This window comes from Pteropus alecto, unplaced genomic scaffold (assembly GCF_000325575.1).
Source record: "Pteropus alecto unplaced genomic scaffold, ASM32557v1 scaffold103, whole genome shotgun sequence".
NCBI lineage: Eukaryota > Metazoa > Chordata > Mammalia > Chiroptera > Pteropodidae > Pteropus > Pteropus alecto.
In genome coordinates this window covers 13,463,436-13,486,311 of record NW_006436288.1, presented here as the reverse complement: position 1 = coordinate 13,486,311, position 22,876 = coordinate 13,463,436, and the positions used below count along the sequence as shown (strand labels likewise).

The window sequence follows — 22,876 nt, the reverse complement described above, 5'->3', positions numbered from 1 at the left end:
ACCCTGACTCTTTCCTCAGACACATTGACTTGTGGAGAGTTTCACATTTCTCCATTGGCTTTTTTTTTGATATTTACATGCCCTAGACATGGTACAAAAATTGATAAACTTTCCTTAGGGATGCCTTTGACAGTTTTTCTGCTAGAAGTGAAAGATCTCTATCTCTTAGAAGATGGAAATACATGGTAGAAAGATACAGAGATGAAGTGCATGCCTAAGGAAAATGATTATTAGCCAAGACCTTACATTAGAAACAGTAGGTTACTTGCTGCAGCAAATCTATTTAAATTATGTGCTTTTATTCAAAAAAGCTCCAATGTATTTCATATTGCAGTCTCCAGCAAAATTTTAGAGTGTGACTTTTCCCTCCTCTGTGAACTGTTAAGTTTTACAATAAAAGGTGCTTTAGTAACCATTTTTTCATATTTTTACCAAAAATGGAAACTGAGTCTAATTACATGTCCAAGTGTGACTCATAAATTGCTTTATGATATTTTTACTTGTACAAATACAGGTAAGTGACAATTATCTTTTGATATAACAGTTTGTATTTTGTGCTTTAAAAGTAAACTTAAAAAGTAGAAAAAAACACAGGAAACAAAATAATATTGCTCCAGGGTCTTCTGATTCCTCAGTATCAACTTTTTGACATTGAGAATCTCAGATCCATCCACATTAAAATATTTTATGAAACTAAGGCATATGCAGGTTACAGATCTCATGGGAGTTAATTTGGTCAAGGAGATAAAGAACTGAGCTGACAGCTCTTACTAAATTTTCTTGTATAGTCAAAGTATAGCCTACTTTTCCTTCCAGAATTTTGTCAGGTAATGAATTTGGCTTAGAATAGCTTGTTTCTTTTCAGAGTTTAGTGTATTTAATGTGTTTTGTCTGTTAAACTAGACAACTCAGTAATGACGTTTCTAATTCTGTTCATTCTATTACTAGTAAAGTATGGAGATGCAGTCATGTTTATCAGAATTTTGTGGAAACTCAGCACTTTGCCTCCTTTGGGCACTGCAATATCTTTTTTTTTTTTTAAAACACCTATAGCACCTGGTCTTCCTAGGTGGTCTCCCATCCAAGAACTAACCAGGCCTGACTCTGCTTAGCTTCCAATTTTAGACAGGATAGGGCACTTTCAGGGTGGCATGGCCATAGAGCACTGCAGCATTGGGCCGATCCATGTACAAAATTTCAGCATTGTAAGAATTATGATTAGCTTAATTGAGGAATGTTTCTTTAGTGAATTAAATGTTTCCAAGTGGATTTTTTAATCACTATGTATTGAAATGAGGGCAATAATTAGGTTACAGCAAGGATTATTTTAGCATATCTAATTTTTATTATCAGTTGTCTAGCCAGGATTTTAAAATTCAGATTCTGAAATTTTAAATGCAGACCTCTTATTAATAGTTCCATTTCAGTTGTCCATTGAGAATTTTACAAGTCAGACTGGTAGAGGTAGAAATTGAATCACATTTCAACATTATTAGTCAGTATAGCTGCAAAATAAAAAAAAAATAATGACATGCTTTTGAAAAAATTCTGGATATTAACTTATTACTATTAATTACTTGTTATAGGTGAAAATTTTGACCAGAGTCCTTTAAGAAGAACATTCAAATCCAAAGTTCTGGCCCACTACCCTCAGAATATAGAATGGAACCCTTTCGATCAAGATGCAGTGAACATGGTATGTGTTTTTCTTCGCCTCTTTAGCCTTCTTTTTATTTTGTTAAGATGACAATAGTGACTATATTTTGAATGTCCTACATTGTTTCATTAAATTTAATCCTTTAAACAAACAGTTTCATAAGATAATGTCCTCATTTGTAGATGTAGAAAATGAAACTCGGAGAGGTCCAGTGACTTTCCTAGGATTCCCATAGCTAATAATTGTATATAACTGGCCCTCCAAGTCCATTTTCTTTTCCTACTATTAAGCTGTGTTTTGAGTTTCCTTTAATACATAGATGCTTTGATAAACAGTGATATTACTTTGTTTGCCTGGAGAAGATCCTGATGGAAGGAGTGTAATTGCATTTTTTATTTCAAGGAATGCTATATGATGGGCCTGTAATTTATCATATTCACAAAGTAAAGAGGGAAAAGAACATCAGTGCATCTTTTAGACATTAGTAGGAATTTGTTTATAAGGAATTTGAATTAATGAGTAACCAGTGGTGATTGTAAATCCCCTTGAAGATTCTTGGGCATAAGTAGGTAATAGTTTTCAGATCATTTAGGAAGAGTCCTGCTTAAAAGCCCAGATAATATTTTAGACCTCCATGAACTATGTGATTATAAAAATCAGGCAACCCCCAAGTGAGTAAATATGAGATCAGGTATGATGGGCACAGAAGTGATTAAAGGTGGGCTGAGACATTGATTGGTATAATTCTTTTTGAGTATTTTAAAGGTAGAGCCAAAAGACCCCATCGTGATGTGAAAACCATATGGGAAGGAAGTTATTGTTAATAGATGCCTGCTAGATACTTCATGTGTGCTACTTTCACATACGTGCGTACGTGTACCCAGTGAAGAGTCGTACTCATATTTTACAGAGGTTAAGTTACTTGCCCAAAGTTATGCAGGGAGCCTCAGAGCTTAAATCCAAATGATTTTTACTCCCTACCTCACTTCTTTTCCCACCCACATGCTGCCCCCCCTAAAGAAAAACTGAGTCATTTAGTTTCGACCTATACCAAAATGGTATGGGGGAATCACATTGGACCCTTTGTGGTGTTTCTATATCACAGTAAACCCGTTCCAATCTGGGTTTGGTTCAAGGAAGGAGTAGCATGATAATTTTTCTAAAGGCAAATGCCTAAGCTGCTTGGCACTTTGACTCTGATTCTTTACAAAGTGTAGCTATTTCTCTGCACTGCTAACCAATACCAAAATAGTCAAAGATGCCATTTTGTTAGAAGTTAATACTGAGGGGCCCAGCCTCATTTTTGGTGAAGACAACTATAGATACTAAGTAGAACACAACTGTTAGTTCTATTTGTGAGAGTTGGAGGAGCGCATGGAAGCTTATGACTAAAATAGTCAACAAACAGCAGTGACAAAAAATAATTACCAGCCATTTATGCCAGCAAATTAAATGAAATAAAAGAGTCGAAGAGTCAAAGCAATGGAACAATGGGTAAGAATGTAAATAGATTTTAACACTTCATCTTCTTAAATGAGTAAGATATTTCAAAGTATGAATTATTCTGTAAGAAATCAGAATAGTGTCCAGAACTAGGTTCTTACTACAATATGAATCCATGGCCATTTGGAACCAAATGCCACACTTGATGTGTTTTGTTTTTTTATAACCATTTGAATGGATTAATAGTGAGATATTTGTGATATCTATCTGTAAGACATTAATTTATAAAGCAATTATCAGCATCCTTGATCTGTCTTTGAAATTTTCTTTGTCGCGTGCCTCTGAGGTTGTTCTATATAAGCAGCAAAAGTTTCCTTCTGAAGAATAAACACAGAGGTGTGTGTTTTGATGGTTAAGCACCACATAGCATTTTGTTTATTGCTGCAAATCAGAAAGGATTTGCTGGCACTCCTTGAAAATCTCTTTAAAGCATCCCATTAAACTAGTCTACATTTGGGTCATAGATTTACTGCCTTTAATTTCCTCTTTGATTTATTAGTAAGTGCATTTGTATGAAGCTATAATTTATTCCCACCTAAAGATATAAAGCTTTGTTCTTATTGTTAGCAAAACCCCATTCCAACGAGTCATCGCCTTCTATATCAGTCATTCCTCTAACAAGCAACAGTGGTGCTTTGAAATAAGGGCCATTAATTTCACACAGAAATTAAGTACCCAAAAGCAATGAACTTTTTTAAATGAAAAATAACACTTACGTGAGTGCAGTGCAAATGTAGTAGAAGATATATATAAGTGACAGGTGAAATTTTTCTGTTATTTGCTTTTTATGTTTATTTTGGTTGCTGATTCAGGTTTTTAGGAAAAATAAATAAACGGAAGTATCAAAAAACAGAACAATACAATAAACAATTGTATACCCACCACCTAAAACTAATACGACATGTCAACATTTACAAATTTGCTTCAGAGCCATACCTTCTCTCTTAAATGAAACAAAGCATTGCAAATAGAGCTGAAGTCCCCTGCCTTTCCCCCATTTCAGATCTCCTTGAGATAATCTATGTTGGCATCCATGACTGTTTATGGGATGTTCTAGCAGATAGTTCTTATCCTTAAGAATTTACCAGACCTGGGAATTGTTAGGAAGAAAGTATGGTCAATCCCTTTTAAGTAAGTTATATGAAATATAAAGATTGTATTTTGTATATCTGTTGTAAATGAAACATCTGATATATGATATTTCAGGTAATTAAAAGGGTAATAATAGCTGTTGTAAAGCTCTTTACAATCCCGAAAGCTCTAAGTTTACAATTTACTATTTACTATTTTTGTAGCATTTATCACAATTGCAATTAATTAATTATGTAGCTAATTGTGCCTCCTTTTTGCCTCCTACTATAATGTAAGCACCCTTAAGACAGAACACTCTTTACCATTACTGTATCTCTAGCTTTGCACATAGTGTCAAATGAAAGAATGTTTTGCTTGCTTACTTCCCTTCTCCATCTTTGTCTATTCATGTATCCCTTGCACTGCAAAACCATCTCTTAAGCAGTGGTTAGTTGCTCTTCTCTATTTCTATAACATCTTGAGCACAGTGCTGAAGCAGCACTGATCACATTATTTTATAACCTTTGGTTTCTATGTCTCTTTCCTACTAGACTGTGAGCTTCCTAAAGTAAAGGATAATTTTCATACTTGTCATTTGAGTTATCAAGATCTAATGTAATAGATGGCATTAAAAATGTTTATTAAAGGAAGGAGAGGGAAAGAAGGAAGAAAGTTAAACTGACCAACTCTGTGAGAGTTTTCCGAATAATTTCTCTTTGATGTAATAAAGAGAGAGGGTATAAGAGTCATAGAACTATAGAAAAATGGAAAAAGGGATTGTTAAAATTCTAGCTAAACTTCCTGAAAGAGTCCAGAGAGATAAAGACATTCGGTCATTCAAACCAAGAGAGCTACACAGCGTTGTGAGCCCACTGTGGCTAAAGCAGTCTGATCACCAGTGGTCATCTGGTCAACAATGACAACTCTAAATTTTCAGTTGTTTTATTGTGGGAGAATGAGATGGGGAAGGGAATATCATTAGTAAACAGTAATATTAAGGGATAACAAGAGATCGTTGAATGCCATGGTGAGCAAGTCTTGATTTATATCTCAGGTTTTCTGAAAAATAAACCTGAGAATTCATATAACAATTCTCACTTTTTAAAAATGAAAAAGGCAGTAACATTTTCCAGTTCCTGGTTCCCAGAGTAGATATACAATTCTTACATTTTTTGATTTGTAGGAAGAGAATTTAAGAATTTGCACATCTGTTATCTGTAGCGTAGAACGTCATTCTTTACTTTGGCAAGCTTTTCCTGTAAATGTTTGTGTGCTCAAGAAATCCACAAATCCTTAAGGGAATATTTGGCAGTTGTTCAAAACAGTGTAAGCTGTAATTTTATGGTTTATGATATCAAGAAAGCCTATCAATTAAATTAAATCTTTATGTTGATTTTTTGAGGTCACAGTGTTCTGTATTGCCTACTTAATGTAAAAAGAGAACTGTAGACCAAATCAAGAGATGAACTTAAGTCTGATCCTGTACCCCCAGCTGTTGTTTTTATTTTCTTGTTCATTCATTTATTCATTCATTCAAGAAATACTTCCATGCCATGTACTAGGATAAACAAGTTTGAAGTTAGGCTGGAGCAAGAATGATTCAAATCATCCTTCCTCCAATCTTTATTGACAACAGTAAATGTATCAGATGAGTTTTCATTTATATTCTCAGCAGAGTATCTTATTGACTTGTTATGATGAAAGCAGACTTACTGTGAAGGCATAATTATGAAAAGATCCTGCCATGGCCTTTTTTTAAACAATTTTCCCCCAAATTAGGAATAAGCAATTTTTTCCCCTAGCAAATCCAGGTATTCATGCATTTTACCTAAGTTGGTATCATATCCTACCCAAATATACACAGTAATTTAATTCTTGTCAACATATATAAAAATAATTAAGTAAAGCTACCTGATACCTTTTCAAGTCTCATATTTAGTGATATGAAATATAAAGACATTTTCACTGGTATACTGATGCTGAGCTTCATGGTTTTCTTCTTTTTACCCTTGTCAGTCATCGTTTATTATGGCCTCAAATAGTATATTGTTCCATGTGTGGTATTCTTGAATATTGAGGTTACCAGTCCTTGAGTACTTTATATTCTAGAGATCAAACAAAATTAGAGAAACTAGTAATGTGTGTCAGTATACAATGTACATACGTATGTAGTGGTGCAAGATTTTAATTGCTTCATTCCATAAAGACTTTTTAGAGAAGTGACATTTTAATGGCATTTATAGGCTGAAAACACTATATTTCATGCCTCTTTAGTAGTATTTATAGGGAGACTCAAAGAAAAGTAAAGAAGTATTTCGTTATCTGTTGCTGCATAACAGACCATTCCAGTACTACTTAAGTGGCTAAAAACCGGAGTTGGCGGTTTTTTCTACAAAGGGCCAGATAGTAAAAGGCCAAGGCTGTGTGGGCCTTGCAGTGTCTGTTAGTCACTCAACTGTGCTGTTCTAGTGCAAAAGCAGCCATACACTGCTTAAATGGATGAGTGCGATTATTCTCCAGTAACATTTTATTTACAAATACAAGTGGCAGATTGGATTTGACCTGAAGGCTATAATTTGTTGACTCTTGATTTAAAACAAAAAAATATTATTCACTTACAAATCTGTAGCTTGGGTCAGATTTGGCAGGGTAGCCCCTATCTGCACTACTGGATGTCTGTCAGGGTAGTTCGAAGGCTGAGGACGGGGACCATCTGAAGGCTCACTCAGTCACAGGTGTGTCTCCTGGGCTAGGAACATGGCTGGGGCGCTCTCTCTCTCTCATCTCTCATCTCTCATCTCTCATCTCATCTCTCATCTCATCTCTCATCTCATCTCTCATCTCTCATCTCTCATCTCTCATCTCTCCGTGTGCTCCCTCTAACATGGCAGCTTTGGGTTAGCCAGACTCCTTATATGTGTTGGCCGAGGACTCCCAGGGAGTGTAAGTAGAGGAAGAGAAAGGTGGAAGCTGTGTTGCCTTTTTTATTTATTTTTTTAAGCTTTGCCTCAATAGTCACTCCATGTCACTTGCCACCTCTTTTGTTTTACTTGAATAGGCCAGGGTGGGCAAATCTATGGCCCTCAGGCCAAATCCAGGTGACTCCTTATTTTATAAATAAAGTTTTATTGGAACAAAGCCATGCCCATTCCTTTATGTTGTCAGCAGCTGCTTTCAACTACAACAGTAGAGTTGAGTAGTTGTAGCAAAGGCTATATGGCCTGAAGAGCCTAAATTATTTATCTGGCAATTTACAGACAGGTTGGTGGGTCTCTGGTGTAGGCACTCTCAGCGACCCACCCAGACTCTCGATGGGAGAGTGACAAGGTTCTGGAGGAGTATGTGGAACTAGAAACATTTTCAGAGCCATTTTTAGAAAATACAATCTACCACAGAGAATAAACCATTTGGGTACCTAGAGGAAGATCATTCCAGCCAGAGGGAATAGCGTATTTTGGCAAGAGGCTGCTGGATGTGTTCACAGAGCAGCAGTGTGGCCAGTGTGGCTGGAGCAGAGTAGGCGAGCTAAAGAGTAGTAGAAGATGAAGGCAGAGAAGTTGCTGGGGCTGAGTCACATGAGGCCTTCTTAGGGGCCTGACAGTATAAGGATTTCAGCTTTTAGCAAGAAGAGAGACCATTGGAAAGTTTTGAGAAGAGTGACAAGGTCTAAGTTATATTTTTAAAGGATCATTTTGGCTACTATATGGGGAATAGATTATGGGGGACCCTGGTTAGCAGGGTATTAAATAGTAACCGGGCAAGAGAAGAACGTGGCTTAGATTAGAGTAGTGAGAATAAAGATAGAAAGAAGTCATTCATTTCCGAATATATTTTTGAAGGTAGAACTCATGGTCTTCGTTGATGGTTGGATAATAGGGTAAGAAAGAAGTCAAAGATGACCCCAAGGCCCTGAGATGTTTCTCCTTGGGACGCCTTTGAAAACCACTGCCCTTCAGTGCGGGAAGATTGATATGCTAAGAGGCACAACGAATTCTGTCCCCCTCCTGCTAAAAACCTTTCAGAGGCTTCCCATTTTCCTCCTCAGACTCCTAACATGACTCACCAAGGCCATTCACGATCACACCCCTAGTTGTTTCTCCTGTGTTCTCTCTCACCTCCCTATCCCTGTGCATCCTATTGCCAGCTGACAATGAGACAATGAACATGTTTCAGTTCCTCAGACCCTCACATTCTGGCTCCTGGGCTTTTGCATATATCCCCTCTGCCTTCTCTTCATCTCGCTAACACCTATATTTGTGCTTAGGTTTCTGCTAGGATTTTTTTCATTTCTTCCCCTGGTAGCTCCCTCTTTCTCATTTATGTCCTCTGGCGATGTTTTTTTTTTCCCCATAGTAGCATGTGTTTACCCTATTACAACACTTTCCATACTCTATAGTTTATGATTTCTTAATCATCTGTCATTCTTACTGGACTGGACGCTCCAAAGGATCAGGGACCATGTCTTTCTCTCTCACCATTTTACCACCATCAAGGGCCTAGCTCATAAAGGCATTTAATAAGTTTGTTGACAGTTAGAATAAAGTACGTGTAACTGTTAAGGTGAATTGAGTTTTCTTGGTAATGTGGGGATTTGGGAGAACTTCTTAATTTTACACCATGTCAATGATTAAGTCTGGGGAAAGAAAAGAAAAATGTATCGTAATATCGTATGATAAAATTATTTCTGTGTAGAAAGCATATTGTAATATAAAAGTAGAAAGGAATATGTAAAAGTTAATGATCATTATATTAGGGTAGTTGAATTATAAGTTCTCTTTGCCTTAATGTATTTCAAATTTTCTGTAATATGTTTTATTTCCTTTATTTAAAGTATTTTTAGAAGAATTTTAAAGCATCAGTTCTAATTTCTTGTGCATTTTAAGTATCTTAAATATAACCTCTTAATTCCTCAGGTAATTTTGTTGCCAAATTTGACTCAATCCTGAGTAGTTCCCAAGACCTAGAGCATAATCCCTACTGGAAATAATCTAAAATGTCTGGTTCCTACCCTTCTATTTCAGTAAATCAAAAATCATCCTAGTTTCAAAGTTTATTTTTTGAGGGTGAAGTATCATATTTAAAATAGAGAAAATGTTTTTATTATTTTTTCTGTTTATCAAATGAGCCTTTACCTATTTCCTGATTCCTCTGAAATGGAATTACTTCAAAAATAGTAGTTAAGTATTAAATATTTGTAGTGTGCCCTTGCATATTTTGTCTCAAGCCAGAATGATGTAGCAAATGTTGTAGATAAAGAAACTGAGGGCTCAGAGAAGTTACATGACTTGCCGAAGGTCACAGGCTTGGATAGAGGTTCACAAACATTTTTTTCTGGTTTGAAGTCAGTTCATGTACTGCATTCTGATGCTTTCTTTCCCCTTCCTCCACAGTTGTGCATGCCTAAAGGGCTATCTTTCAGAACACAAACTGACAATAGAGACCCTCAGTTCCACTCATTTATAATTACCCGGGAAGATGGGTCTCGTACCTACGGTTTTGTTCTCACTTTTTACGAAGAAGTTACAAGTAAGCAAATCTGCACAGCCATGCAGACGCTCTACCAGATGCACAACGCTGAGCATTACAGCAGCGTGTATGCTTCTTCCTCCTGCAGCATGGACTCACTGGCAAGCAGTATTGATGAGGGAGATACAACTTCCCTTTTGAAACTCCAGCGATACAACTCCTATGACATCAGCAGAGACACTCTATATGTTTCAAAAAGTATATGTTTGATCACACCGCTGCCTTTCATGCAGGCCTGCAAGAAATTCCTTATTCAGCTTTACATGGCAGTCACCTCACAGCAACCACCACCCTTGCCACTTGAGAGCTACATCCATAATATTCTGTATGAAGTACCCCTTCCACCTCCAGGGAGATCACTGAAATTTTATGGTGTTTATGAACCTGTCATCTGCCAGAGGCCTGGGCCCAGTGAACTCCCCCTCTCCGATTACCCTCTTCGAGAGGCCTTCGAGCTGCTGGGATTGGAGAACCTGGTGCAGGTGTTCACCTGCGTTCTGTTAGAGATGCAGATCCTTCTCTACTCACAAGGTAGGTCTTCCCTAGATTTTTAGTCTTCCCAAAGCAAGTACTTATGCTCCCAACTGCTATATTTCCATGGGATATATTTTTAGAACCAAATAATTCATGGTCAGAAACCTTTTTTGTGTGTGTAAAAGGAACAGGTGTAGGTGGGACCAGAGGCTGAGACATTAACTTCTCTTTAGGGTGTCAGTGGTGGTAGGAATACAAAAGCAGTAACTGGGCTGACTTGAGTCTTTTGTTCACGGAAAAAGCCCCCTTTTCTCGTGAAGCCCCCTTTTCCTGTGATAATACGTAATTATAATAAAAGAAACATTTCATAATGAAAGTAAGAGAGTCATGTTGCTACCAGGAACATGTAAACTTCTCATATTTTACAGATTAGTCAAGGTTCAAGTCAAAACTCAACTGAAATTGGAAAGGGAGAAATGAAATTGTTGACTCTACAGTTTTCTAAGGCAATCAGCTTTGGGTCTGTGCCTGTGGGGGATTTCACCTGGCGAGAGAAGGGGGACGGGCGTGAAACAGACACGACTCTCCTAGGTCTAACAATCCCACCAGAGTTATGTGGGGTTTTTCGTTTTGTTTTTAATCCCAGAAGGAAGTTACCTTTGCGATATTTTTCACTCAAAGTTCTCCTAACAGATACTTAAGAAACTAAAAAAATAGCCAGTGCATTTACGATAAGTAATGTTGCGCCTAGACTAGAATGCTGATTTTCGTCTGAAATAGAGATGCTGTGTCTTAATGGATAGTGAATTGAAGGAAAATATAAAATGGTACCTGTGCATTGATGAGTCCTCTGAGGAATGTAGCACAAATATTTAGGTTAGCATTTTGCTAACTTGTATTTAGACTGGCAGAATTGTAGTGCTATCTCCTGACTGCTGCCGTCAAGCTTATTTTACCACTTTCCTTTTTTTTCTTTTCTATTTTAAATTATAAGTGAAGCTGAGCCAAGTAGGCTATATTTGTACTTCCCCATCTTGTGTGTATGTTGACACTATTTGTCTGTTGACAGCCCTTCACGAGGTTGTATTTTCTTCAGTTTGTCGGGCGTAATGTTCTTTGATAATGTGTGTTCCAGTGTCTCAATTCTTGTTGTCTAGAGGTTCTTCTCAAAGGGCCAATATAAATTTCCTTGTGCTCTCACTTTCTTAGTGCTCATCATTACCTGCAGATCACCCTTTTGTATTTGAAAGATTTAAGTAATTCTTCCTTCCTTTTTTGTTTCTTCCTTTCTTGCTTTTTTCTCTGAGGGGGCTCGGGTAGGGTTGGAGAGTTGCTGAAAGGCGTAGGGGCCTGGAGCTTAATACCATCAGGTGTATTAACCCATCAGACAAAAAGGGATTTTAGATCCTAGATCTGTAAGGGATCTTCAGAGTCACTTTGTTCAGTATCCTCATGTTTTGCCTAGAGAAGCCATTTAGGCCAGAAAGAATATTGGGGTTTGAAGTCATAACAGTCCTGGGTTCAGATCTCTGCTCTGACGCTTACAGACTGTAACCATGGACAGACAAGTCACATCATCTTTCTGAGTGTCAGTCAGGTCATTCTTTATGGGGATAACAGGTTGTTTTTTCTTCCTCTCCACACTGATTTATTGTGAAAGTTAAGTGAGAAAACCTGTGCAAAATACTTTGGGCATAATTAGCTGACTAAATGATAGCCAATGTTGTTGTAATTATTAGTTTTATTAGTCCTACGTAATCCTCTGTGAATTATATATATCTTAAATTGTGAGGGTCTAATATAACTGCATTTAAAGTATAGCTTTGTTAAATTAAATAGTTAACACATTTATTTCAGGATTGAGAGCCTAATAAATGTTCTGTTATACTGAGTGTCATGTTTTTTTTTTAGAAAAAAAAACTTCCATTATCACACTTCCTGTTTTAAATAACACTGTATGTCTCACTGCTTGTGGTCTGTCTTGAGCTGTCATCTCTCTGCTCTGTTCGATTACCTTATCCTATCTGGTTTATGAAGTCTCAAAAAGTCATAGTTGATAAATACCTATTTCAGTTTCAAATGAAGAAGAATGATTATTTATGAGCATATTTTTGTACTCAAGTATTTTTTTTGATAACTTGATCTTGTGCCAAGAACAAGAGTGACTCAGATTATAGAAATATATATGTATTTTTTAAGAGTATCATACAAGAAGTCTCAAATAGTAATTTTATAACCATTCACGGCAATCACTTGATGTTAACGGAATTGTACTATAAAAATGCGTTGTATGTTTGCTTTTGTCCCCTGCCTTTAATCCTCTCAACAGTGAGTTAGTACTGTTATTCATGTTTTCATCAGAAAGGAAATTGAGGCTCAAGGAAGCTAAGTAACCTACCCAAGATCACACAGCTATTCTGTAGTATGGCGGAGACTGAAAATGGGGCTGAGATCAGTCTTCCTGCAGAGCACTTAACCACCATGTGTACCATATTGGGCACTACACTTATTAACCTTTCCTTATCTGTCTCAATATTTATTTTTTAAGTTGTAAACTCACTCTGCAGGTTTATTGTAAAGGTACCATGCTAAATAATTGTGGTGTATAAATGAAAGCTCTGTGTAAATGCAAATTTTAACATTGACAGTATCTCTCCCATTAGAGAAAAGCATTGCCTTTAAATGAATGAAATCAAAGAGTCATTATGTTGATTTGTACTCTGGTGCCCTCTTTCATTCTTCCTGACTGTTTTCAGGGGGTTTTAATAACATCTGATACTTCGTTTCTTGTTCACTGATAAAACTGCCTTAAAATTTTAAAATGTTGCCAAGGTGCTGAAAAATTACCATGAAAACCCAAAGTGAATCAAAGTAGAGGGATTTCAGTGATGTAAATATCCACGTAGACTGATTTGAAATTCTGGTCCATAGCCCCTTTAAACAGTTTCAATCTGTTGTTTAGATCGCGCGTACATCACAGTCACTTTGCAGTAGTAATGAGCTAGAGATTTTAAGTAGAGAATGCACCCAGAAGGTAAAGGTTCTTTTCGAGGACCCCAAATTAGCAAAGAGCACTTTCTTCTGCATTCTGGAAATACCTAGAGCAAGACAGGGAAGACTGGAATATGACCCTCTTTTCAAAGGCATCGTGGAGGAATAAAAGGGGAATTTAAACACCAGTATCTTAGCTTTCGATACCAATTATTAAAAGTCTCAGGAACATCTTTAGGCCGGGCTTACCTCCTTTGAGTCTTCACAGTGGAAATAAGCAGTTACCTACACTCCTACTGCACTGCCGGCCTGTGTGCCTCCACAGTACTGCTCTCCCCACCCTCTTTCTTGTAAGTTGTGCATGAGTTGACCTTGTCAGAAAGTAGAAGCTACTTGAGGTTTTCTTGCAAAAAGTTGGCAGTCTGCTAATCACAGGCTGCTAATCATGCTCAGCTGAACATCAAAGCTTATTGCTTATGGAGTTTATAAATTATAAAAGCAGACTTGATATTTTGATGGCAGAAAGTGGGTTCCCATGTTTTATATCTTAAAAGTGGTAGAATATGACTATATTTGGCCCATATTTTTATACTATTAGCTTTATTTTGTGATAAATGGAATCTTAAGACATTTTTCTTAAAATTTTTTTTGTTCTATATTGAAGAAACTAATGCTTTGTCAATTTATGTGTAGCACATATCTTTTTCCAATTTGTGGCTCCTAACTTTCTTTTAGGGGTCTTTTAAAGAATTAAAATACTCTTAATATTCATGAATTCCAACTTATCAATTTTTTTAAACTATGAATTTCTATTTTATTTAAGAAATCTTTCTCTATTCTGAGATCATAAAACTAGTCTATGTTTTTTTTTCCAAACATTTTAAAGATTTTTAGCATTTAAGGCCTTAATCTGTAAGAAATTGATTTTTATGTTGCGAAGAAGAGATCAAATTTGATATTTTAGAAATATCTAGTTATCTGAGTATTAGTTATTAAATAAACCATTCTTCCTCCCTCTGATCTCCAGTGCCACTTCTGTCACACAAAAGTTCCTCCATGTGAGGGTATATTTCTAGGCTTTCAGTTTATTCTGCTAATCTTTGTCTCGATACTAAATCACACTGTTGCAATTACTGTAGCTTTAAGCCTTGCTACCTGATAGGACAATTCTCTTCACCACCATCTTTTTATTGAATGCACTGAATTCAGTTGGGGGACTGTTAACATATTTAAAATATCGAGTCTCCACTTCTGTGAAAATGATGTATGCCTTCGTTTTTAAGGCTCTTTTTTTTTATATGAAATATTTATATAAAGTTTAAAAATGTACAGAGCAATTTATAAGGTTAGGGATACCTATTACACAAATAGGTAGTGTAAGTATGAAGACATGGTAAGACTGAGAACATCGAATTTAGTTCCCTCTGTGGAGGCAGCGGGGGGATAGAAGAGGGGGTCACACATGAACCTTCAGCTGTATTGGGGATATTTATTTCTTAATCTACTGCTGGGGGGGCATTTATTATTCTTTATGTATAAGGCTCTTCTTTAATGTCTCTCAGTAAAGTCTTATATAGTAAAGTAGATAATAATGTACAAATAATGACAATTTTGTTGTATCTGTTCCAATCTTTGTCACATTTCTTTCTTTTTCTTGCCTTACCACACTAACTAGGTGCTCTAGTACAGTGTAGAATGGAATTGATAGTAGCAGGCATCCTTGTCCTTTTCCTGATTTTAAAAAAGAATACTTTTAATGTTTTACTATTAAGTATAACATTTGCTGTAGTGTTTTTGTTAAATAACCTTGTACCAGGTTAAAGAAGTTTCTTTGATTTTTAGTTCAAAGTTTTTAAAAATCGTGAATGTATGTTATATTTTATTGAAGGCTCTTTCTGTATCAAGTAAGATGATCATGTTTTTCTCTTTTTAATCATTTAGTAAGTTGGAAAAATCTACATTCCACCTGACTTTGTCATAATGTATTATTATCTTTTAAATATATGCTTGATTTAGTTTTCTGTTTTTACATCTATGTTTTTTTAATGATTTTGCTTGTATTCTTCATTGCTTGTACTATCTTGTCTGGTTTTTGCCATTAAGGTTATTCTAACTTCATAAAAAGAGGAAGTGTTCCATTTTTCTCTGGAAGATAAAATGGAGAAGAGTTTATTGAAGGTTTATTTATTTGTTCCATGACTACTTGAGAAAACTTGTCTGTAAACTGGTCTTGTTGGGAATATGTTAAGTACCAGTTCGGGGTCTTTGATGGTTTCTTTAAGTTTTCTATTTCTCTTCCCTTTCCCCTCTTTCTCCTCCTCCTCCCCCTCCTCCTTGGCCTCCTCTACCTCCTGACCCCTAACCCCTCCTCCATCATCATCATCATCATCATCATCATCATCATCATTAACTGGGGACAAAGACCAAATATTTTTTATTATACCACAGGCTACCCCCTGGTCTTTGACTAGGCATCCCTGTAGCAAAAGAATCCTAACAATTGAAAGATACTAACACATTACTAGTCTCGTTCAGTCATTAACAAGGAGTTCATTCCATCATTCTGTTGTATGAAAATGTCTTCCAGGGCAAGGCCACAGGGATTTGAGGTTTCCATTCAATCTTGTCAGGTTCCAAAAGCAGGAGTGATCCCAGCAATATATGGCTTTACCCTTTCAAGGCACCTGGTATAATTGGTCTAAGAGACAGTGTCTATTGTGCTCTGAGCCTCTTTCAAGGTATTAATGAAATATTGGATCTCCGTTATTATGTAACTCCTTTATTCATTCTTTTACCCTCAGCTGCTATCCCTCCTTCTTTCCATTTATATCCAAATGTTTTTCTACCTTTGGATGGAAATGGAAACTTTAGGTTTGGCCATAGTTGGTTTAGATTGGAGTCTAGCAAGTACCACCCCCTCAGTTACTACCATTCACATAAGGTGAGGTTGCATAGGTACAGAGCTAGTGGGCTGTTTTTACCTCTAGGCAATATGGCTACATTCACTATTAACCCCAATTTTGCCAGATGAGGTGAAAGCACAACTGGTCAGTCTCTGGGAAATTCTGACATAAAGGTTTAAAAGTAGAGTTATAGTTTCTTGCTTCGGAAGAATCATCCCTGCTTCTGGCACTTGTAGTCCTAGTCCTGTATCAAGTAGATAAAAGAAAGTTAAGGTGATATAGGGAAGAAAATAAAAACTACAGTCCTCATACCAGCATCCATCTCTATCCCCTTTTCCCCAGAGGTACCGGAAGAACAGAGGAATCTATCCAGTCGAGACCCTCCCTTAAGCCTCCTCATGTAAAATGTGGACACACACTCATGAAGGTGTGCAGGTCAGCCCTTCATGCCTTTATCTCCACCCGTTTTAGACAGCAAATGTTTCAACTGCCTGTGCCAATTATCTATTAAACCATTACTCAGAGGGCAATGAGCAACATGATATGTCCATTCAGTGTGATATCTCTGCCCACTGTTGAATACTATGTGCTACAAAGTGTGTCCCTTTATCTGAAGAAATGTAATTCGGTGGCCCAAATTGGTAGAGTGTCTTCTGTTTGAATCCTCATAGTATTTTGAGCATTTGCATCCACCCCCACATATGCAAAGCCAAATCTGGAGTTAAGTGTCTATTTCTGTTAGGAGCCATTTATAGCACCCTCCCCCCCTCCCCAGGGCCACCAGCATTGATCCAATATAAACCACTTGCCAGTTATGTGGGGGGTGGGGGACTTCCCCCTGGGGAATCCTCCCCATAGCCATCTGCAGCCTCCGTCTCTCTTGTTGGCAGACGAAACAGTTCTTGTTGGCGCTTTGTGCCTTAGAGGGTGTAAGAGGAATATGTCTAGATTCAACTTATCTCTGTATTGCTGCAGCCCCCCATGTCTACTCATTTTATGGACCCAGGCTGCCACTTCAAGGCAGCGCACCAAAAGGTGCACTTCATAGTTCCAGTCACATCCCAAACCTGGAAGGGGAGTCTTCTGATGGGCAGCAACATGTACTACTTTAGTGTGCTCCATAAATTCCCAGAGTGATTTCCATAGGGCTGCGCCTTATAAGGCATCCTTTTAGTCTATTTTTCCATTGCCCATGAGTCAGTAAAACAAACATGTGCTTTTTTACCATGGTTCATTGCTTCCATCACTGCTAGGAAAACAGCGTGCAAGTCAGCCCACTGAGCTGATATGTTTTCACCTTCTTCCATCAGAGTGGTAGCCTTCCAAACAGGACGTTATGGAACTGTCATTCATAAACGAAGCAACTCTTTGTTGGTCAGTTGAGAGTTATTCGCAGGGCGCTATCCAAGTGATAATAGAATCTAGCAGGTCCTCACTCAGTTCCAGAGTCTGCCCTGTGGGAAAAGAGGCTCCTGCTTGTGTCTCTTCTTTGCATTCTCCTTGTAACAGGATTCCCATATAAACCATTTCCATTTTATTATGGAACTCTTCTGAGCATTGCCTTCCCTCATTAGAGTGTTTTTCCAACATCACCTAAGACATCATGGGCATTTCAGGTTTCAAGATTATTTTATGTCTTTCAGTCATAGGGACAGCTTAATGTCCCATAGCAAGCTAGTAATTGCCTTTCAAATGGAAATTCTCTAGTCCAGCATCTTACTTCTTGTCACTGGTTGGAGCTCACAGGCTTTTGCCATAATTCTCAGTCCTCTCCACATAGGGCTGTTGAACAGAGTTTGTTCATACCAACACTCCAGTTTCTTTTCCACACTGTGTGGGCTCAGACAGACTTATTTCAATTTAGTATGTCCAGTTCATATATGGTAGGGCAATTTACATGCCTTCTGTTTTACTTCTAGGTGAAGTATTCCCCATTTAGACATAGTATTCATTCCCATAAAACATTCAAATAAAACCTTTTTAAACATTCCAGCTTTCACCCAAACTTCTACCTTAATTCTATCAACTTTAACATTTTTTTTATATTCTATCAATCAAATTGTAGCCTTAAGCCTTTACCAAAGGGTTTTGGTACCACAGTGCTTGAGGCTCCTGCATAAAGGGGTCCCAGAAATGTCTCTACCCCCTGACCATTTTACCCACTTTTGTGCATTGGACTTTGGGCCCCCAGCAGGGGGTTGAGCCAAGAGACACAAACCCTGTTGTCAATTTTTATGGTGACATTGGTTAACGAAATCCAGTATGTTTCAGGTGTACAATTTGACAGTAAGGTGTGTGTGTGTGTGTATATACATATATATATTGTGTTGAGTGTTCACCTCCCATAGTTAGATTTCTTTCTGTCACCACATATTTGGCCCCCTTTACCCCATCTACCTCCCTCCTTCCCCCTCACCCCACCCCCTCTGGTAGCCACTAGTCTATAGTCCATGTCCACGAGTCTCTGTTTCTTTGTCCTGTTCATTTGTTGCTTTTAGGTTTATATCCCATATATAAGTGATATCATGTGGTTTTCAACTTTTTCTGTCTGGCTTATTTCGCTTAGCATGATTATCTCGAGGTCTATCCATGTTGTTGCAAATGGCAGTATTTCATCTCTTCTTATGGCTGAGTGATATTCCATTGTACATATGTACCACGGCTGCTTTAGCCAATCATCTACGGTAGGACACTTCGGTTGCTTCCATATCCTGGCCACTGTGAATAATGCTGCTATGAACATCAGTGTGCAAATATCTTTTCGGGTATGAGTTTTCAAGTCTTTGGGGTAAATATCCAGTAGTGAGATTGCTGGATCATAGATTAATTCTTGATTTTTCAAAGAATCTCCATATCGTTTTCCATAGTGGCTGTACCAGTTTGTAGTCTCATCAGCAGCGTATGTGTTTTGTCAATTTTTATCTTGATTAATCTGCCTGACATTACCCCAGGCGATTCTGGGTCTGATTTCTCATTATGGTCTTTGCCTTCCCCATGTTTTGTATTTCTCCAAACTGGGATAAATAGACTAAACTTGTTTGGAAACCTTTAATATAGGAGAATCAGCAGGGGTCCCTTGGTCCACTAGTCTTACATAGTGCTATGTTAAGACCTTTGTTTCAGCCACGTCAATGTTCACTTTATTCATCCCATTTCTTGATAGCCATCCAAAGATTTCTACCCTGCTGCGGTCAGTTCCTCTTCATTTCCCTTTCTTTTTCCTCTTTGTTTTGCTCCTATCAATATTTGCTTTGTTCGCCCGATTTCTTAATAACTGTTTAAAAATTTCCACCCTGCTGGGATGAGTCCCTTGACTCTCTCCTCTGCCTCTTTGCATTTTCTTGTTAAATAGTCTGTTTTTATTAATATCTGTAAGATTCATGAGGGGCAGCTGGGACAGCAGCTCTGACCGTTGATTTTGTGGCAGTGAGGTTATATGCGTGCTCATGCAAAAGGGACCCGCGATATTCACCGTGACTTAGGTTACAGGCCTACATGGGTGAATAATACCCTGATTATCATACCGCCAACTCCACGTGGCCTGGGTATGAATCACATCAACTGCTTCTTCTGGGGTGCTCTGCCTGGCGTTTATAAGGGGGGTCTGGCAGTTCTCCTTTTCAGGGTAAACAGACTTTACAGTAGTTTTTACCCAGTCCACCAGGCTGGCCCTTCCCTCAGGAATGACCTGTGTGTCTAGGTCATGCATAGCCATCTCTGATTGTCTCGTAGTTAGCTGTTGGTCCTGCATCAACCCACATATGCCCTTCCACTCTGCAGCATTTAAAAACAGAGATACTGCTCCTAAATTACTCTCTCAAGCCCTTTTAGTAAAGGTTCTTCAGGAAGCCGGTGATACCGAGCTATAAAATGAGACAGCTCCTTCACATCATACCCCTGGGGGTCAATAGTTTCGTGGTTTCCCCTACTACCACCACTTGCCTTTGGTGACCAGAGGTCTTAGAGGTACTCTTTGTTGTCCCTGCATAATTTTTCCCTTTCTGGGCAGCTTTGAAGCTAGCTCAGCAGAAGCTCAGATTGACCAAAATATGAGCGTGGTCCAGCATCTGAGTCTGACCCAGCACTTTCATTTTAGCTGTTATGGATAACAATAACTAAGGTACTGTATATTTCACTTTTTTTCTAATTTAATTCAAATTCAGGAGTTCCCACGTCCCCCTTTTCAGGTTTCATAATTTGTTAGAATGACTCACAAAACTCAGGAAAGTTTTTTACTTGCTGTCAGTGGCTTATTATAAAGGCTACGACTCAGAAACAGCCAAATGGAGGAGATGCATTGGAGAAGGTGTTAGGGAAGGGATGCAGAGCTGTCATGTCATCTCCAGGCACACTACCTCCCAGCACCTCAGTGTATTCATTGACCTAGCAGCTTTTCTCTTTCTTCATGAATCAATTTTTGTTCATTTTTATTCTCTAGTAATAATTTATCCTTTTTTATTTGTTTTACATTTATTTTTATTATAGTATAATTGACATATTAGTTTCAGGTGTACAACACAATGATTCAATATTTGTATACACTGCAAAATGATCACGACGGTAAGTCTAATTTCCCCATCACCCTATATAGGAATAATTTTCTTAAGCTTTTAGTTTATTGACATAAAATCTGAATGTTTCCTTATCTCTTTAATCTCTGCTATATCCGTAGTTTTTTCCCCTTTCATTACTAATAACTACTAATTTGTGCCTTCTCTTTTTTCTCCTTGATTATTTATACCTAGAGTGTGTCAATTATGTTACTCTTTTTAAAGAACTTTCACCTTTGTTGGTACTTCCTGTTATATATTTTTTTTCCATTTTATTAATTTCTGGTTTTGCTTTTTACTAATTCTTTGGGCTCATTATTTTACACACTGCCCAAATATTAGCATCTTAAGCATTTGAGTCTTGTGTTAGCTTCATCTCACAGGTCTTAATATCTGGTATTTTCATTTTTCAATTCTAAAAGTTTTTTTTAAATTCACTTATTTTGACCATTTGTCCTGCCTTTCTCTCTCTTTTTTTTCTTTTTACCTTCTTTGAAATAATTGAAATGTTTTTTTCTCATTGCCGTTTTTCCATTTAATTAGTATACATGTTATATGCTCTGTTTCTTTTACTTAATAGTAAATTTTGAGGTTTTAACATGAACACTTCATTTTATGTTAATCAGAATCTTTAAAATACAGATACTGTAAAATGCTTTGACTCTAGTAACTCCTGTCATGGCTTACTTGTTCTAGTTGTTCAGACTTTTGATAGTCTCTCAACTTAGACATTTTATTGTATGCACTTGGTTAATGATGGTGTAGTAGGGAAGAGAGACACATAATCAGATAATTACAATAGGAAGTTAATACTTTCAGTGAAATGAATAATTGCTCTGATGGAAATAAAGATGAGGTACTGTGGAAGCATGTGAAAGGGACTCTAGCGAAGATAAAAAGTGTTACCATCACAGGGAAGGCTTTCCAAAGGAACCTTTGCCTAAGGAAAAAGCAGCACTTAGCCAGTCAGTACAGGGGAAGGGACATTCTGGGTAGAGGAAAAGGGTATATACAGAGACCTGTAAAAACATGCCACATTCAGCGAATGAATTGCCAGCAGATGACTGCATGTGAGGTGATAAGAAATGAGGCAGGAAAGGCCAAATCATTGAGAAGCCCTCATATGCCATGCTGAGGTATATCTTAAATATTAAAATAACTTCTTTTATGCATTCATCACTTTGGGTATCAAAGAAAAAATAATTTTCCTAAAATATTGAAATTTAAAAAACATGCTTGAAGAAGAAAACTACTTTTATTTCTTGATTCAGTTAAGAAGTGTGTAGCATTTCATCCAGTCTTGAAGGGAACACAGAACTGGAAAGAAGAATAAACATAGAACGCCCACAACAAGTGGGTGGTATTTGTGGTGAAGGAAAAATAAACCATGTCTTTCAGTGTCTAGTAGAAGAGGGAAATTTTATTTTCACTTCCCATGTAAAAGTTTTATCAACGCAAGAAAATAGCCAAAGGTGCTAGTTTCCATTACTTAAAGTTGTGTTTTTACAAGATTGAATATTTTTCCCACCCACAATAAAGTAGCTAAGCTATTAGGGATTTGATGTGACTGCCTAAAACCCTGTGCCTTTCAGTCTAGGTCCAATCAGGAGACAGATTAGACCACACAGTAACTTAAAGAGAAGAATAATGTGAAGAATTATTAAGCTGTGCTAGGAAAGTAATGACATGAAGGAAGCGCTAATGGGAAGGATACTCTAGGAGGGACAAACTTGGAAGGCGCCCCCTTCCCAAGACTGAGGTTCAAACTCAGTGAAGAAAGTGATTGCAGGTCATTGGATGGAGGAGATCAGTGGGTTGCCTCGGCCAGAGCTGATCCTCAGTCACTGGGCAGGAGAAAAATCTTCCAGGCACAAGCAGGCTGTGGGTGGGGAGCAGGCATACAGAAGTTGTTAGGGTGCCTTCATGGGTTTGAGATCTGCGTATGCACTGTCTGTGCTAGAAGCGCCATGTGAAGGTGACCACTAACCCATTCCTGAAGACTGCTTACTATGGGCGTGCGGCTGGGGAAGTGTACCACCAGATGTCCTCACATATCCACACTACTGATCAACCATGCAGCAGGAGCAGGAACAAACAAAATGCTGTGCACACCGGAACTGGGAAGCCCCTTCCTCCTTCAGTATCTTTACAGTGCCCTCTACTGCCAAAGCCGAACATTGTGCTCACTGTAAAAGAGAAAT

General features: G+C 37.7%; 1 protein-coding gene and 1 pseudogene across 1 annotated transcript in view; one reads left to right on the top strand and one right to left on the bottom strand.

The window, feature by feature from the left end:
• DENND5B (DENN domain containing 5B) overlaps positions 1–22,876 on the top strand; it is an 87,610-nt gene that overhangs the window by 5,102 nt on the left and 59,632 nt on the right. Inside the window, exons 3-4 of the mRNA XM_015590076.2 lie at positions 1,587–1,696; positions 9,622–10,288. Coding sequence (XP_015445562.2) covers positions 1,587–1,696; positions 9,622–10,288 — 777 coding nt within the window. The remainder of the gene's footprint in view (positions 1–1,586; positions 1,697–9,621; positions 10,289–22,876) is intronic.
• On the bottom strand, positions 1,045–1,163 carry LOC112480373 (annotated as a pseudogene).